Consider the following 19,781-nt stretch of genomic DNA (forward strand, 5'->3'; position numbering starts at 1 on the left):
TCTCGCGCGCTCTCTCGCTCTCTCTCTCGCGCGCTCTCTCGCTCTCTCTCTCGCGCGCTCTCTCGCTCTCTCTCTCGCGCGCTCTCTCGCTCTCTCTCTCGCGCGCTCTCTCTCTCTCTCGCGCGCTCTCTCTCGCTCTCTCTCTCTCTCGCGCTCTCTCTCGCTCTCTCTCTCTCTCGCGCTCTCTCTCTCTCTCCGCGCGCGCGCGCTCTCTCTCGCTCGCGCGCTCTCTCTCGCTCTCTCTCTCTCTCGCGCGCTCTCTCGCTCTCTCTCTCTCGCGCGCTCTCTCGCTCTCTCTCTCGCGCGCTCTCTCGCTCTCTCTCTCGCGCGCTCTCTCGCTCTCTCTCTCTCTCACTATTACACTTGATTGATGTGAATAGGTTTGTTAGGGTTTTTTCTTGTGAAGTAATGCTTGAATTCTTTCAGGTACTTCACACTCCAAAGACAAAGGATTGAAAGGCTTTAAAATGATGGACGATAAAACTGGCTCTTCCGTGCAGGGTCTTAGGTTCTAAATAAACAGAGTTTAAAAATTAGCAGACAATTAGGAAAATCTCAAACCAAGTTTATTCACCCAATGGGTCAGACAGCTGAACAGACAAATACATGTTCCTCCCCAGCACAAGTATTTATACCCCACTTCAGGCAGAGTCTCCTCCTTTTCTCTGAACATCACATCTTTATTGCTAGGCAGGAAGTTTGGCGTCCCACCTACTCAACAGCCAGTGTAATCCCGTGGCGCGTTATTCAAGTTCCTCAAAAATGCAAAAAACGTCAATTTTTCAAACATATGACTATTTTACACCATTTTAAAGACAAGACTCTCGTTAATCTAACCACACTGTCCGATTTCAAAAAGGCTTTACAACAAAAGCAAAACATTAGATTATGTCAGCAGAGTACCCAGCCAGAAATAATCAGACACCCATTTTTCAAGCTAGCATATAATGTCACATAAACCCAAACCACAGCTAAATGTAGCACTAACCTTTGATGATCTTCATCAGATGACAACCCTAGGACATTATGTTATACAATACATGCATGTTTTGTTCAATCAAGTTCATATTTATATCAAAAACCAGCTTTTTACATTAGCATGTGACTAGCATTCCCACCGAACACTGCCGGTGAATTTACTAAATTACTCACGATAAACGTTCACAAAAAGCATAACAATTATTTTAAGAATTATAGATACAGAACTCCTCTATGCACTCGATATGTCCAATTTTAAAATAGCTTTTCGGTGAAAGCACATTTTGCAATATTCTCAGTAGATAGCCCGGCATCACAGGGCTAGCTATTTAGACACCCAGCAAGTTTAGCACTTACCAAAGTCAGATTTACTATAAGAAAAATGTTATTACCTTTGCTGTCTTCGTCAGAATGCACTCCCAGGACTTCTACTTCAATAACAAATGTTGGTTTGGTTCAAAATAATCCATAGTTATATCCAAATAGCGGCGTTTTGTTCGTGCGTTCAAGACACTATCCGAAAGGGTAAATAAGGGTGACGAGCATGGCGCAATTCGTGACAAGAAAATTCTAAATATTCCATTACCGTACTTCGAAGCATGTCAACCGCTGTTTAAAATCAATTTTTATGCAATTTTTGTCATAGAAAAGCGATAATATTCCAACGGGGAATCTGCGTTTAGGTAAACAGACGAAAGAAAATAAAGCATGGGGTCGACTCGGGCACGCGCCTAAGCCCATAATACTCTGATCGGCCACTTGCCAAACACGATAAAGTGTTTCAGCCAGAGGCTGCCTCGATATCGTTCAGCTTTTTCCCGGGCTCTGAGAGCCTATGGGAGCCGTAGGAAGTGTCACGTTATAGCAAAATCCTCAGTCTTCAATAAAAAGAGCCAAGATGAAACACAACTTGTCAGACAGGCCACTTCCTGCATGGAATCTTCTCAGGTTTTGGCCTGCCATATGAGTTCTGTTATACTCACAGACACCATTCAAACAGTTTTAGAAACTTTAGGGTGTTTTCTATCCAACGCCAATAATTATATGCATATTCTAGTTACTGGGCAGGAGTAGTAACCAGATTAAATCGGGTACGTCTTTTATCCGGCCGTGTCAATACTGCCCCCTAGCCCTAACAGGTTAATGTACCTGATCTGACCTCTGCCTCCCATTCCTCACTAATCCACAGCTCTCCACCCTTATCATTGACCACAACCATGTGATTGCCTTTCCTGTACTCAGTAACATTCCAAGCCCCTGGCTCATATCCAACCTGTTACGGCTAGCGGAACCCCTCGACAATATCCGGTGAAATGGCAGAGCGCGAAAAAAAAAAAAAGAATATTTGAAATATTTAACTTTCATACATTCACAAGTGCAATACACCAAATTAAAGCTTAACTTCTTGTTAATCTAGCCATCATGTCAGATTTCAAAAAGGCTTTACGGCGAAAGCACACAATTGATTATGTTAGGTCAGCGCCTAGTCACAAAAAAACACAGCCATTTTCCAGCCAAAGAGAGGTGTCACAAAAAGCAGAAAAAGAGAAAATTAATCACTAACCTTTGATCTTCATCAGATGGCACTCATAGGACTTCATGTTACACAATACATGTATGTTTTGTTCGATGAAGTTTATATTTATATCCAAAAATCTCAGTTTACATTGGCGCGTTATGTTCAGTAATGTTTTGCCTCCAAAACTCTGGCGAATTTGCAGAGAGCCACATCAATTTTATAGAAATACTTATCATAAACTTTGAAATATACAAGTGTTATGCATAGAATTAAAGAAACTTCTCCTTAATGCAACCGCTGTGTCAGATTTCAAAAAAGCTTCACGGCGAAAGCACACCTTGCAATAATCTGAGTACAGCGCTCAGCCACCAAAACAAGCCATACAGATACCCGCCATGTTGTGGAGTCAACAGAAGTCAGAAATAGCGTTATAAATATTCACTTACCTTTGATCTTCATCGGAATGCACTCCCAGGAATCCCAGTTCCACAATAAATGTTGATTTTGTTCGATAAAGTTCATCTTTATGTCGAAATACCTCCATTTTTGTTTGCACAGTTATTTCACTAATCCAAATGCACAAGGCGTGGGCACTAAGTCCAGACAAAGTCAAAAAAGTTCCATTACAATTCGTAGAAACAATTTTTAGGATGTTTTTATCATAAATCTTCAATAATATTCCAACCGGACAATTCCTTTGTCTTTAGAAATGAAAGGGAACGGAGCTTGCGCGCGATCAATAACTAAAGGCTTTCTGCTGAGCCACCTACTGTGATTGCTCTTATTCGCTCCCCTTCCATAATAGAAGACTGAAACAACATTCTAAAGACTTGACATCTAGTGGAAGCCTTAGGAAGTGCAATATGACCCCATTTACACTATGTTGGATAGGCAATCACTTGAAAAACTACAAACCTCAGATTTCCCACTTCCTGGTTGGATTTTTCTCAGGTTTTCGCCTGCCATATGAGTTCTGTTATACTCACAGACATCATTCAAACAGTTTTAGAAACGTCAGTGTTTTCTATCCAAATATACTAATAATATGCATATCCTAGCTTCTGGGCCTGAGTAGCAGGCAGTTTACTCTGGGCACGCTTTTCATCCGAACGTGAAAATACTGCCCCCTAGCCCAAAGAGGTTAATTGACCCCACCATATACTTTCCTCTCACAGATAACCATTAGCTTCTGATGCAGCACGTATTTAAAATTACAACCCAACAACTGAAACCAGACTGTGGCCCTTCTCCTTTCCACAGGATACCTGATGTCTAACAATAACATGTTCTGACAGAATGTAAACATTCTGCATCCCCCTCTCTCCCTCAGTAACATGAACAAGGATATTCATAGTTCAAGTTTAGAAGTCAGAACCCATCAAGGGTATGATGTTAACCCAGTTCCATGTTTATTTCTTAATTTTCTATGTTGTTTTGGTGGGTTGCTGTAATACCTAATATATATTACAGGAAATAATATGGCTCAACTCTGATGTACTGATAGAGGATAAACCAGTTTTCTTGAAGAGAATGTATAAGGAAGGTATCATGTTTATTAATGACATTGTAAACAACTACGGTAAAATTGTCACACGAGCAATCAATCAGGGTGTGTGGAGAAGTATGCTCAATACAAAATTAGCACCAACCTATTGCAGCTCTGCCACAAAAATGGAAGTGGCATTACAGAGAAAAAATAATAAACTTGTTTGTCTGCCACCAGTTAAATGGCTTAAAATGACCAATAGAAATCGTAAATGGCTTAAAATGACCAATAGAAATCGTAAAATGTGTCAGTTTCACTCATGGTCAAGAGGTTTGACAACTATGCCGCATAAAATTCAAGATGGTTGGGAACAAATTTTCGATGTCCCAATACAATGACAGTGGTTTATGAACTGATATACAAAACAATAATTGACGCATCAATCCGTTCTTTTCAGTGTAAGCTATTTTATCAAATTCTCGCTACAAAAAGTGAACAGTCAGAGTGATGCAGATTTTGCCACGTTGAACCAGAATCAATAGAGCATCTCTTTTAGTACTGTCTATCACTGGCTTGTTTTTGGAGTCAGGTCCAGGAATGGTTGTTATGCCATAATATCAGGGCGCGATTGGACCTGCAAACTGTATTGCTGGGGGAAATGTCATTCTACTGTTGGGATTCTTTTTTTATTTTAGGGCAATTTGGTCATAATTGTTGCAGATGGGAAGGTTCAAGTCCCTAGTGAGACACCACGGTAGAATGGAGGGATGTATTGCAGGTGAAAATGGAGGAATTATGATTTACTGGGAAAGATGGGTTGAACTGTGGCTGTATGAATTAATGACTGTTGGAATAAATACATACGCATGCACAGTATAAATGTTTGAGATCCTCCAATCAGGGGTGAGGGTGGGGATTTTGTGTTTATGCGTGTTTGGTTTCACACTGTGGGTGGGGGCTTCGCCCTGCCGACATCTCGGGTTCAGTTGGGGACGAGCACACCCACTGACCGAGCACCCACTGATGCGAGCGGCCATTCATATTGTCTTGGTATTGTTTTTATACGTAAAAAATACCTCTGTTTTAACAGATGATGACGTTGACTATGATGATGACTTTAACAGGTAAGGTAGGGTATTGTCCTGTATCTTCACTAGATCTTACTAGCTATTTTTAGATGGTGTTCAGTGCTCATTCACTTGTATACCTTATCTGTACAATGAGAGATATCAATCTAAAGGGTTTCCTGTGTTTCTGGTTTACCTCCACCAGCCATCGATCAGATATCTCTAAGAGTGAGGTGAGCATTGGAGAAGAGATCGAGGAGGTTTCCGTCAAGGGACCTGACAACAGCAATAAGGTATGTATGATCGTAAGGATAACAGGCATTCAACCCTACGTATCTGTGTTCAGATAGTGAGCAGCAGTGGGCTCCTCTAGTAGTCTAGACTCAGAAACAGGAAGTTATTTACTGCTGTTTTGTTCAGGTTTAGTTTTATGTAGAGAAAAGGAAAGCTGGTTGAAGACATCCACTTGCAAATGTCAGAGTAAGCAATCGGTGAATTAACAATCCCAGTATAGTGTGGGTATATGAATCAAAATGTAATCAACAGTGTATTCTCTTTGAGTACACTACATGATCAAAAGTATGTGGACACCTGCTCATCCAATACCTCATTCCAAAATCATGGGCATTAATACAGAGTTGGTTCCCCCTTTGCTGCTATAGCAGCTTCCTCTTCTGGGAAGGCTTTCCACTAGATGTTGGAACATTGCTGCGGGGACTTACTTCCATTCAGCCACGAGCGTTAGTGAGGTTGGGCACTGATGTTGGGCAATTAGGCCTGGCTCGCAGTCGGTATTCCAATTCATCCCAAAGGTGTTTGATGGGGTTGAGGTCAGGGCTCTGCAGGCCAGTCAAGTTCTTTGACACTGATCTCGACAAACCATTTCTGTGTGGACCTCGCTTTGTGCACAGGGGCAGGAAAGGATCTTCCCCAAAGTTGGAAGCACAGAAGCATTAAGATTTCCCTTCACTGCAACCAAGGGCCCTAACCTGAACCATGAAAAACAGCCCCAGACCATTATTACTCCATCAAACTTTACAGTTGGCACTATGCATTCGGGCAGGTAGCGTTCTCCTGGCATCTGTCAAACCTAGATTAGTCTGTCGGACTGCCAGATGGTGAAGCAGGATTCATCACTCCAGAGAACACTTTTCCACAGCTCCAGAGTCCAATGGTGATGAGCTTTACACCACTCCAGCTGACACTTGGCATTGCACATGGTGATCTTAAGCTTGTGTGCGGCTGCTCGGCCATGGAAACCCATTTCATTAAGCTCCCGATGAACAGTTCTTGTGCTGATGTTGCTTCCAGGCAGTTTGGAACTCTGTATTGAGTGTTGCAACGAGGACAGACAATTTTTACACGCTTCAGCACTCGCCGGTCCTGTTTCTTGAGCTTGTGTGGCCTACCACTTCACAATAACAGCACTAACAGTTGACCGGGGAAGCTCTAGCAGGGAAGACATTTGACAAATTGACTTGTTGGAAAGGTGGCATCCTATGATGGTGCCCCGTTGAAAGTCACTGAGCTCTTCAGAAAAGCCATTCTACTGCCAATGTTTGTCTATGGAGATTGCACGGCTGTGTGCTCAATTTTATACACCTGTCAGCAACAGGTGTGGCTGAAATAGCAGAATCCACTAATTTGAAGGGGTGTGCACGCTGAACGTTTTCAGACCCCTTCACTTTCCATAATTTGTTACATTATAGCCTTATTCTAAAAATGATTAAATCGTTTTTTTTTCCCCATGACGAAGCAAAAAGTTTTTTTACATTTTCACAAATGTATTAAAAATTGTTAACTGAAATCACATTTACATAAGTATTCAGACACTTTATTCAGTACTTTGTTGAAGCACCTTTGGCAGTGATTACAGCCTTGAGTCTTCTTGGGTATGATGCTACAAGCTTGGCACACCAGTATTTGGGGAGTTTCTCCCATTCTTCTCTGCATATCCTCTCAAGCTCTGTCAGGTTGGATGGGGAGCTATTTTCAGGTCACTCCAGAGATGTTCGATCAGGTTCAAGTCTGGGCTCTGGCTGGGCCACTCAAGCACATTCAGAGACTTGTCCCGAAGCCATTCCTGTGTTGTCTTGGCTGTATGCTTAGGGTTTGAGGTCCTGAGCGCTCTGAAGCAGGTTTTCATCAAGGATCTCTCTGTACTTTGCTCCGTTCATCTTTCCCTCCCAGTCCCTGAAAAAAATCTCTTCAGCATGATGCCGCCACCACCATGCTTCACCATAAGGATGGTGCCAGGTTTCATCTAGATGTGACGCTTGGCATTCAGGCCGAAGAGTTCAACCTTGGTTTCATCAGACCACAGAATCTTGTTTCTCGTGGTCTGAGAGTCCTTTAGGTGCCGTTTGGCAAACTTCAAGCGGGCTGTCATGTGCCTTTTACTGAGGAGTGGCTTCCGTCTGGCCACTCTACCATAAAGGCCTGATTGGTAGAGTGCTGCAGAGATGGTTGTCCTTCTGGAAGGTTCTCCCATCTCCACAGAGAAACTCTGGAGCTTTGTCAGAGTGAACATCGGGTTCTTGGTCACCTCCCTGACCAAGGCACTTCTCCCCTGATTGCTCTGTTTGGCCAGGCGGCCAGCTCTAGGTAGAGTCCTAGTGGTTCCAAACTTCTTCCATTTAAGAATTATGGAGGCCACTGTGTTGTTGTGGACCTTCAATGCTGCATAAATGTTTTGGTACCCTTCCCCAGATCTGTGCCTCGACACAATCCTGTCTTGGCGCTCTATGGACAATTCCTTCAACCTCATGGCTTGGTTTTTGCTCTGACATGCACTGTCAACTGTGGGACCTTTCCAAATCATGTCCAATCAATTGAATTTACCACAGGTGGACTCTCATCACATTGTAGAAACTTCTCAAGGATGATCAATGGAAACAGGATGCACCTGAGCTCAATTTCGAGTCTCATTGCAAAGTATCAGTCAATAGTTCGGACATCTACTCATTCAAGGGTTTTTCTTTATTTTGACTATTTTCTACATTGTAGATTAATAGCGAAGACATCAAAACAATGAAATAACACATATGGAATCATGTAGTAACCAAAAAAGTGTTACGCAAATCAAAATATATTCTTTATTTGAGATTACTCAAAGTAGCCACCGTTTGCCTTGATGACAGTTTTGCGCACTTCCCATTCTCTCAACCAGCTTCATGAGGTAGTCACTTGGAATGCATTTGAATTAACAGATGTAACTTGTTAAGTTAATTTGGAATTTCTTTCCATCTTAATGTGTTTGAGCCAATCCGTTGTGTTGTGACAAGGTAGGGGTGGTATACAGAAGATAGCCCAATTTGGTAAAAGACCAAGTCCATATTAGGGCAAGAACAGCTCAAATAAACAAGCAGAAAAGACAGTTCATCATTACTTTAAGACATGGTCAGTCAATCGAGAAAATTTCAAGAAATTTGAAAGTTTCTTCAAGTGCAGTTGCAAGAACCATCAAGCACTATGATGAAATTGGCTCTCATGAGGACCGCCACAGGAAGTTACCTCTGCTGCAGAGGATAAGTTGGAGTTACCAGCCTCAGAAATTGCAGCCCAAATAAATCCTTCAGAGTTCAAGTTATAGACCCATCTCAACATCAACTGTTTAGAGGAGACTGCGTGAATCAGGCCTTCATGGTCGAATTGCTGCAAAGAAACCACTACTAAAGGACACCAATAAGAGAAGAGACTTGCTTGGGCCAAGAAACACGAGCAATGGACATTAGACTGGTTGAACTCTCTCCTTTGGTCTGATGAATCAAAATTTGAGATTTTTGGTTCCAACCACCGTGTCTTTGTGAGATGCAGAGTAGGTGGGCGGATCTCTGCATGTGTGGTTCCCACCTTGAAGCATGGAGGAGGTGTGATGGTGTGGGGGTGCTTTCCTGGTGACACTGTCTGATTTATTTAGAATTCAAGGCACACTTAACCAGCATTGCTCCCACAGCAATCTGCAGCGATATGCCATCCCATCTGGTTTGGGTTTAGTGGGACTATCGTTTGTTTTTCAACAGGACAATTACCCAACACACCTCCAGGCTGTGTAAGGGCTATTTGACCAAGAAGGAGAGTGATGGAGTGCTGCATCAGATGACCTGACCTCCACAATCACCCGACCTTGACCCAATTGAGATGGTTTGGGATGAGTTGGACCGCAGAGTAAAGGAAAAGCAGCGAACAAGTGCTCAGCATATGTGGGAACTCCTTCAAGATGGTTGGAATAGCATTCCTCATGAAACTGGTTGAGAGAATTCCAAGAGTGTGCAAACCTGTCAAGGCAAAGGGTGACTACTATATGGTAATTTGTTTAACCTGTTTTTGCTTACTACATGATTTTATGCGTTATTTAGTTTTGATGTCTTCACTATTATTCTACAATGTAGAAAATAGTAAGAATAAAGAAAAACCCTTGAATGAGTAGCTGTGAATTTTTGACTAGTGTATAGTTTACATTAGATTAGCTAAATATGGCCTGTTCCCTATCATCATGCCCTGATGATATGTTTGGGTAAATAAGGAAGTAGGGTGTCTTTGGTGGTATTGGTATATTACCCTGTCTCTCACACATTCTCACCCTTTATTTTCTCCTCTCCCCCATCCTATCCTTCCCCCCATCAGTTTGATGAGATCACTCAGGACCTCAGTGTATCTCAGCTCAGCCAGACTCAAGGAGCTGACTAGATGGAGGAGGTGGCATGACAGTCCATCAGCCTTACACCACACAGGCCATTTCTACTATGTTAACTATTATTTATGTTGTGTGTACCAGATGAGGCTGGTGGGAGGAGCTATGTGAGGATGGGCTCATTGTAATGGTTGCAATGGAATCTTTGGAAAGGAGTTAAACATGGTTTCATCTGTTTCTATATATTTCATTAATTCCATCCCAGCCATTACAATGAGCCCATCCTCCTATAGCTCCTCCCACCAGCCTCCTCTGGTGTGTACATAGTTTGTGTACACAGACCTAATAAAATTACCACTTACCCAGATTGTTCTTGAAGACTGTTTCTATTGTGCTCCTTTATAACATCATGTATACAGATGAATGTCAAGGATCTCATGAATGACATGTATTCTGTCAATCTGAAACCACAATGTGGGACTTTACTGTAATTTATGCTGTGGCACTAACATACGTTGGCAGACAGTTTCAACCACAAAGACCAGGGTGGTTTTTCTCGCAAAGAAGGGCGCCTCATTTTTTATTTTATTTTTAAAGGCAGACATTGAATATCCCTTTGAGCATGGTGAAGTTAATAATTACACTTTGGATGGTGTATCAATATGTCCTGTCAGTACAAAGATACAGGCATCCTTCCTAACTCGGTTGCCAGAGAGGAAGGAAAATACTCAGGGATTTCACCATGACTTTTTAAAACAGTTAAGAATGTAATGGCAGTAGGAGAAAAATGGCCATGCCAGTGCACGTGACTTTCCCCACAGTCCCATTAGGGTGAGTTCTCCCTTTCTCAGCTGTCTATCAACAGCCTCCTTGATTCCAAGGCCCGAATGCATATTTAGACTGACCCATCCCAGGTCTGTGGCTGTCGTTGTCGGCAGATGAAGACGCAAGTTTGGCTGCTGATCAAGTTCAGTGTTTTTACCAGACGATTGTGTGTGCATCCATAAAGTGAGTTGTGGGTTTACTCTTGTGGGTTTTATGCTGTTAGCAATTCTGACTCACTTATTGTTACTTTCTTACATTTTAACTGCACATACAGTACTGTTTAACATGAAGCTAATGTTTGTGTATATTTCAGATATGACATCCATGGTATTTACAGTTAAAGTCAGAAGTTTACATACACCTTAGCCAAATTCATTTAAACTCAGTTTTTCACAATTCCTGACATTCATTTAATCCTAGTAAAAATTCCCTGTCTTAGGTCAGTTAGAATTACCACTTTATTTTAAGAATGTGAAATGTCAGAGTAATAGTAGAGAGAATATTTTTTTTCAGCTTTTATTTCTTTCATCACATTCCCAGTGGGTCAGAAGTTTACATACACTCTTAGTATTTGGTAGCATTGCCTTTAAATTGTTTAACTTGGGTCAAATGTTTCGGGTAACCTTCCGCAAGCTTCCCACAATAAGTTGGGTGAATTTTGGCCCGTTCCTCCTGACACTGAGTCAGGTTTAGGCCTCCTTGCTCGCCCACGCTTTTTCAGTTCTGCCCACAAATTTGCTATAGGATTGAGGTCAGGGCTTTGTGATGGCCACTCCAATACCTTGACTTTGTTGTCCTTAAGCCATTTTGCCACAACTTTGGAAGTATGCTTGGGGTCATTGTCCATTTGGAAGACCCATTTGCAACCAAGCTTTAACTTCCTGACTGACGTCTTGAGATGTTGTTTCAATATATCCACATTTTCCTCCCTCATGATGTCATCTATTTTGTGAAGTGCACCAGTCCCTCCTGCAGCAAAGCACCCTCACATGATGCTGCCACCCCCTTGCTTCACGGTTGGGATGGTGTTCTTCGGCTTGCAAGCATCCCCCTTTTTCCTCCAAACATAACGATGGGCATTATGGCCAAACAGTTCTATTTTTGTTTCATCAGACCAGAGGACCTTTCTCCAAAAAGTACGATCTTTGTCCCCATGTGCAGTTGCAAACCGTAGTCTGGCTTTTTTGTATGGTGGTTTTGGAGCAGTGGGTTCTTCTTTGCTGACCTGCCTTTCAGGTTATGTCAATATAGGACTTGTTTTACTGTGGATATAGATATTTTTGTACCTGTTTCCTCCAGCATCTTCACAAGGTCCTTTGCTGCTGTTCTGGGATTGTTTTGCACTTTTCACACCAAAGTACGTCCATCTCTAGGAGACAGAATGTGTCTCCTTCCTGAGCGGTATGACGGTTGCGTGGTCACATGGTGTTTATACTTGCATACTATTGTTTGTACAGATGAATGTGGTACCTTCAGGCATTTGGAAATTGGTCCCAAGGATGAACCAGACTTTTGGGGGTCTACAATTTTTTTTCTTTTGATTTTCCCATGATGTCAAGCAAAGAGGCACTGAGTTTGAAGGTAGGCCTTGAAATACATCCACAGGTACACCTCCAATTGACACAAATTATGTCAATTAGCCTATCAGAAGCTTCTAAAGCCATGACATCATTTTCTGGAATTTTCCAAGCTGTTTAATGGCACAGTCAACTTAGTGTATGTAAACTTCTGACACACTGGAATTGTGATACAGTGAATTATAAATGAAATAATCTGTCTGTAAACAATTGTTGGAAAAATTACTTGTGTTATGCACAAAGTGGATGTCCTAACCGACTTGCCAAAACTATAGTTTGTTTACAAGAAATTTGTGGAGTGGTTGAAAAACGAGGTTTAATGACTCCAACTTAAGTGTATGTAAACTTCCGACTTCAACTTTATATTGTCTGTGCCAGCATTGCCTTAATTGCATGAGTATTTATTCATAATATGTTAGTTTAGAGATGGTTATTGTGTAGCCTGTAGTTTCTGCATATACTACCACTGTGCATTCATAGTTTGCACTAGTGCTATGCCATGGCGTGTTTCTATTCTGAACAACAATATAAACACAACATGCAACAATTTAAAAGATTTTACAGAGTTACAGTTCATATGAGGATATCGGTCAATTGAAATAAAATCATTAGGCCCTAATCTATGGATTTTCACCTGACTGGGAATACAGATATTTATCTGTTGGTGACAGATACCTTATAAAAAGAAAATGGGTCTCACAATGGGCCTCAGGATCACCTCACGATATTTCTGTACATTCAAATTGCCATCAATAAAATGCAATTGTGTTTGTAGCTTATGCCTGCCTGCCCATACCATAACCCCACCGCCACCATTGGGCGCTCTGTTCACAACGTTGACATCAGCAAACCCCTCGCCCACACAACGCCATACACGTGTTCTGTTGTTGTGAGGCCAGTTGGACATACTGCCAAATTCTCTAAAACATTCAAATTCTCTAGCAACAGCTCTGGTGGGTATTCCTGCAGTCAGCATGCCAAGTGCATGCTCCCTCAACTTGAGAACAGTGGTGTTGTGTGACAACTGCACATTTTAGTGGCCTTTTATTGTCCCCAGCACAAGGGGTCCTTGTGTAATGAAATTGTATCTATTTTTGTCTTGGTGCCACAGGGTTGTAAATTACAATACGTATGCGGGAGCTCCAAGAACCGTCTGAAACTTATTAGGTAACATGTAAAGTGTTGGTCCCATGTTTTATGAGCTGAAATAAAGAACATTTCTCAACTTTTGTGCACAAATTTGTTAACATCCATGTTGGTGAGCATTTCTCCTTTGCCAAAATGATCCATCCACCTGACTGGTGTAGCATATCAAGAAGCTAATACAACAGCATGAACATTACACAGGTGCACCTTGTGCTGGGGACAAAAAGCCACTTTAAAATGTGCCGTTTTGCCACATAACACAATGCTGCAGATGTCTGAAGTTTTGAGGGAGCTTGCAATTGGCATGCTGACTGCAGGAATGTCCACCAGAGCTGTTGCCAGAGAATTGAATGTTTACTTCTCTACCATAAGCCGCCTCCGTCATTTTAGAGAATTTGGCAGTACATCCAACCGGCCTCACAGCAGCAGACCACGTGTATGGCGTCATGTGGGCGAGCAGGTTTGCTGATGTCAACATTGTGAACAAAGTGCCCCGCGGTGGGCTTATGGTATGGGCAGGCATAAGCTACAGACAACGAACAGAATTGCCTTTTATCCATGGCAATTTGAATGCACAAAGATCAGTGATGAGATTCTGAGGCCCATTGTCGCCACCACCTCATGTTTCAGCATGATAATGCACTGCCCCATGTTGCAAGGGTCTGTACACACTTCCTGGAAGCTGAAAATATCCCAGTTCTTCCATGGCCTGCATATTCACCACACGTCACCCACTGTTCATGTGTGGGATGCTCTGTATCGACCCATACGACAGCGTGTTCCAGTTCCCAACAATATCCAGCAACTTTGCACAGCCATTGAGGAGTGGGACAGCATTCCACAATCAACAGCCTGATCAACTCTGTTAAGTGTCAAACTACATGAGGCAAATGACGGTCACACAAGATACTGACGTGCTCTGATTCATGCCTGTGACCAAAAGATGCCTATTTGTATACCCAGTCATGTGAAGTCCATAGATTAGAGCCTAACGCATGTATTTAAATTGACTGATTTCCTTATATGAACTGTAACTCAGTAAAATCTTTGAAATTGTTTCAGTATGTGTTTACATTTTCGGTCAGTATAATTTGACAGAATTTTGAAAAGAATAATGGGCAAATGTTGTGCAATCCACGTGTGGAAAGCTCTTAGACTTCTCCAGAAAGACACAGCTGTAATCACTGCCTAAGGTGCTTCGACAACGTATTGACTCGGGTGTGAATACTTAAGTAAATTAGGTATTTCTGTATTTATTTTCAATAAAATAGCAAACATTTCTAAAAACATGTTTTCACTTTGTCATTATGAGGTATTGTGTGTAGATGGGTGAGAGAAAAAAAAAATTCAATACAATTTTAATTTGGACTGTAACAACAATGTGGAATAAGTCAAGGGGTATGAATACTTTCCAAAGGCACTGTAAAATGTATGTATGCTTTATTCACATGATGGTACTAAACAGCGACACTGCTTTGCTAAATATCAAGTACTTTGACCTTTGAAACTTTGTCCCCCACGTAATGCATGTCTGTAAAATAATGCACACTGTTCCCAGTGTACCTAATATGCAAAATAGTTGAATGAATAGAAGTGAGCGATCATTCACAGTCAATACGTTTCAAAGGTGAATAAAGAGTTAAGGTGTAATGAGCATGTTTCTTGTTCTTCTGCTCAGATCTTGAGATCTGCAGGTGTCAGCCAACAGGTTTTTATTTCAGAACGTCAGTGCATGCTGCGACACTGCTTGTTCCCACAGCTGACAGTCTAGGTTGATCAAACGGAGAAAAACTTTACTTCTTCCTGTTTTCTCTAATTGAGAAATTCTGAGGTTCACAGCTTCCTTTCAAACTTGGCTTAGAATAGTCTCAAGAGTCTTGTGGAACTTGATTACCCCGTTATTCTGGTAAGTCCTCTCTTACACAATACATGGAACAATATGTGACTTAAGCAATCTTACCATGTTTAATAAAATATATAATTTACTGTTCTTAATCTAAGGGAAACTGCTGGGTTAAATATGTTCAACATGCATTAAATCTTTATTTGGAAACATGACATTCAACTAGATTTTACTTTAGATTACATTGTGTCTATTGTAATAAAATCTGTTGATTTTTAAACATGTCATTCCTGAAATTGACACAGTTGTTTGCAACTCATTTCAAATTCTACTTTTTGACTATTGTCTGAAATGTAATTGCCTGCATTGATGCACGTTATACAATTTTAATTACCATTCATTCATTTCACAAAAATACTTTTTCTATCATAACAGTCTGTCACCCTTGGAAAAAGTAATAGAAAATTACTCAATGGAAAATTACTCAATTAAAAGTGAAAGTCACCCAGTAAAATACCAAAACAAAATACCAGTATCAAAAGTAAAAGTATAAATCATTTTTTATTCCTTATATTAAACCAACCAGACGGCACAATTTTCTTGTTTTTTTTATTTATGGATAGCCAAGAGCACACCAACACTCAACAGACATAATTTACAAATAAAGCATTTGTCTTTACTACTGCCTCTGATCTGGCAGACTCACTAAAGTACAAATACTCAAAAAATCTATTTGAGAAAAGTATTTTTACTTAAGTACTTTACACCACTGAAAACAGTTACTTGTGTGCAATAGGTCCATGCTACGTGAGACTGCTTTTTTTTTTGTTTAGGTTTATTACACGGTCTGAACTCACATAACCTGGGAATAAATCCCCCGAAATCTCAGGATCTTGCTGAAATGTATGCATACACTCTGCAGCTAGGAAAGGGGCACCTCACCGCAGAGAATAAGCAATGTCCCACAAAACATATTCTACAACATAGCCTATGCAAAAGCCTTTGACTAGGCTGTCTGGCCCAGATTGATCCTTCACAGCTAACATGAAAGAACTGAAATGGTTGTAGTTAAGTCACCATCACTAATAGGTCAGAAGAGAAAAAGTAAATAAAGCCAGTGGATGTACCTTTGTACCTAAACCTCAGAGGGATGTATAGAAAACATTAAGGTATGTGGATGTACTTTATGTCTTCACTTCATCTGTCAGGTGGTGCGGGATGTTATATAAGAATGAAGGGGGAAATACAGTATGTATGAGTAATCTAACATGGATGAAGGTATACATAAGATAATGTGCCATGCATACATCTGATATCATTTCTAGATATCCAATTAGCTTCATATGAACTCACAATGCTCCTTGTACATACATTAATTTCTCCAATATCCACTTAGCTGATCATGTGCTTCAGTTGACATTTGATCAGGGAAGTCAGGCGAGATTGTAAATCAAACCATTGTTGCCTTGCTGTGGTTGTTTTGCCACTCCTGCAGTCTTTATGCTTTGGGAACAGCCACCATGCAGAAGTGAATAATAGGAACAACAACCAGAAGCAGAACAACAATTTAATGTCTTTGTCAATAACACTGAGACATTTTTATATTCAAAACACAGATATTTTAAAATTACAAATGTACAAATGTTTAGGGCATTTCCCCTAAACGTCGCAATACTGACATGAAGTACTGTGCGTCATTGAAAGCCAGCCTCAGTTGTTCACTTTAGATACTTAACCACACTCATGCATTTAAATAATTTGGGTCACTCAAGCAGTATTGGGGTTATGTGACCTGGTTCTCTGCAAATTTCCTTTCTCTGAATTGCACCACGTTGCCAACCCTATTCGACTCCAGATTACTTCAGTCACACTTTTGTAAGGATGTTAATTAACTACAATCAGAATTGTGCTTTGTAGTTAAAATAATATACGTATAGAGTAGTTGATAGTGATAGGATACATTTCAATAAAACAGAAATGCTTTTGGGGGGGAGATGCCATGAGTACATACTGTATGTTGAAATAAATTCCAAGTGTGTTAAATAAAAGACCTGTTCTTCTCTGAGTGCTCTCTCTATTTATCTATAGGAGAAAATGAACCATACGGATAATGGCGAGGAAACAGTTAACAATTCAGTGGCGTATGACTATGATTTGGTGGAGCCATGTAATATGGAAGACAACAACAGTGTGGAGAGAGTGGTGCGACTCTACATCCACTCTGTCATCTGTATCCTGGGATTATTGGGCAACATCCTGGTGATCGTCACCTATGCCTTCTACAAGAAGGCCAAGTCCATGACGGACGTCTACCTTCTGAACGTGGCCATAGCAGACATGCTGTTTGTGGTGGCTCTACCCCTGATCATCTACAATGAGCAGAGTGACTGGGCCATGGGAACGGTGGCCTGTAAGGTTCTCCGTGGGGCCTACAGCGTCAACCTGTACAGTGGCATGCTGCTGTTAGCTTGTATTAGCACCGACCGCTACATTGCTATCGTCCAGGCCCGGCGCTCCTTCCGGCTCCGCTCCCTGATCTACAGCCGCATCATCTGCGCTGCAGTCTGGAACCTGGCCCTGCTCCTCTCTGTCCCTACCTTTGTCTACTACGAACGTTATGTGCCTGCACACAGCACCTTTGGAAATGATTATGACAACTATGATTACAACAATGCTACAACACCGTTTGATCTGGAGAACACCATATTCTTAGAGGAGGAGAACTATGTAGTCTGCGACTTCAGGTTCCCAGACAACGCCACGGCCCGTCAGATGAAGATCCTGGTCCCGAGCACCCAGATGGCGGTGGGCTTCTTCCTGCCCCTGTTGGTCATGGGCTTCTGCTACGCCAACATCATTGTCACGCTGCTGCGTGCCAAGAACTTCCAGAGGCACAAGGCGGTGCGCGTGGTGCTGGCTGTGGTGGTCGTGTTCATCATCTGTCATCTGCCCTACAACGCTGCGCTGCTCTACGACACGATCAACAAGTTCAAGATCCTGCCCTGCAGTCAGGTGGATGCCACCGAAGTGGCCAAGACAGTGACGGAAACAGTGGCCTACCTGCACTGCTGCCTCAACCCGGTCCTATACGCCTTCATCGGGGTGAAGTTCAGGAACCACTTCAGGAAGATTGTGGAGGATGTGTGGTGCATTGGGAAGAGGGTCATGAACCCCCGACGCTTCTCCAGGGTCACGTCAGAGATGTATGTCTCCACTGTCCGCAAGTCTATGGATGGATCCTCTACAGACAACGCATCTTCTTTCACCATGTGAGGACGAGACCCTGTGGTGGAGACTGCTATTGCTGTGAACCCTAGCATAGTCTGATACATTTATCAATGTACCTATTCCATCTTTATTGAATGTTTCCATAAGCCTTACATTAAATAATCTATGTAAAATAACAACATGGTTTATTTAAATGATAACTACTGTAATGACAACTGTTTCTATTTGCTGATTATTGTTTATAATTATGATATTTCGGTTGTTGCTTTTATGCAGTTCTGTCTTTGGTTAATGCACAATTGTGGTTTATGTCTATGTTTGAACGTATTTTGAAAGACAAAATAAAACAATACTTTTTTATGGCCTATATTAATTTCCTAATGTATTTATTGACGGAAGGACAATACTGTCTAATCTGGGTTTCAACCATGGCAAACTGCTCACAATTAATAGATGTACCAGCGTTGTTATTGTTACCCAGTAGATGGCGCTATTTACACTGTTTACACTATGACTCTACAGTACACGGTCTGGAATGAAGCGTTGTAAAATCAGTGCGGAGACAGCTTCCCTAGAATTAAGTGAGTTCTACAAAGATAAGGCAGTATTGTTGTTTAATAAGGAAGCCAAATATTAGGTCATGTTTGATTTGAGTGAAATTAGGTTATTGTCAGGTAATTGGTTCATAGGACAGACAGCCTCATATGCACTATTTACTTAGTGCATGTTCTTGTCAACATAATGTTACATTTGTGGACGGTTTTTAACCTTTGGGGCTTGATTGCTGTCATTTGTGCTCACTTGCTAATTAAAGATCCAAATGTAATTGTCTGTCTCTATGTAATACCTGGTGTACAGTTGTGAGAAGCTTCTGCAGGGGTCTGTTGTGTTCATGACTCTGCCCTCAACCTATCATTATCAACAATTCATCTTTAATCATAACTAAGCATATATGACACCCCTGATTCAATTATTAAAATCATAATTTGTAATTACCCAACATTTCTTATGTCATTTTACATGTTTAAAACTAAACAATAGTCCTATTTTCAACACAGGAGGCTGCTGAGGGGAGGACGGCTCATAATAATGTCTGGAACGGAGTAAATGGAATGACATCAAACACAAGGAAACCATGTGTTTGATGTATTTAAGACCATTCCACTGATTCTGATCCAGTCATTACCACAAGCCTATCCTCCCCAATTAAGGTGCCACCAACCTCCTGTGATTTTTAAGTTATGTAAGGATGCTGTCTAAAATCTTATAGTATTACTAAAAGTGAATTGATTCTGCTAAGCTACCAATACTACAAGCAGCCCTCCCAGAGAGTGACATAGAAAACCTGACTGACGAGTGTGGAAAATGATGTAGCATGTCGTTAGCACGTTAGCCACACAAGTGGCTGTCTGTCATTAATTTAACTGGCAAGTCAAAACACTGTGACTAAGGGTTCCGCTATGTTTAAGAAAGATATTT

At 41.4% G+C, this 19,781-nt stretch overlaps 1 protein-coding gene across 3 annotated transcripts; it reads left to right on the forward strand.

The window, feature by feature from the left end:
- The first annotated feature begins 353 nt into the window (after nucleotides 1–353).
- On the forward strand, nucleotides 354–19,128 carry ccr6 (C-C chemokine receptor type 6). 3 transcript variants are annotated; one of them, XM_082976033.1, is made up of 4 exons: nucleotides 354–5,107; nucleotides 5,256–5,343; nucleotides 9,677–15,137; nucleotides 17,163–19,128. In XM_082976033.1, the coding sequence occupies exon 4, from the start codon at nucleotides 17,169–17,171 to the stop codon at nucleotides 18,345–18,347; it is 1,179 nt and encodes a 392-aa protein (XP_082832159.1). In that variant the 5' UTR covers nucleotides 354–5,107; nucleotides 5,256–5,343; nucleotides 9,677–15,137; nucleotides 17,163–17,168; the 3' UTR covers nucleotides 18,348–19,128.
- The last annotated feature ends 653 nt before the right edge of the window (nucleotides 19,129–19,781 follow it).

This window comes from Salmo salar, chromosome 06 (genome assembly GCF_965601325.2).
Source record: "Salmo salar chromosome 06, fSalSal1, whole genome shotgun sequence".
NCBI classification, from domain to species: Eukaryota; Metazoa; Chordata; class Actinopteri; order Salmoniformes; family Salmonidae; genus Salmo; species Salmo salar.

Bases quoted from the DNA above. Each gene is read 5' to 3' on its own strand.
- ccr6 (XM_082976033.1), top strand. From the start codon at position 17,169: ATGAACCATACGGATAATGGCGAGGAAACAGTTAACAATTCAGTGGCG.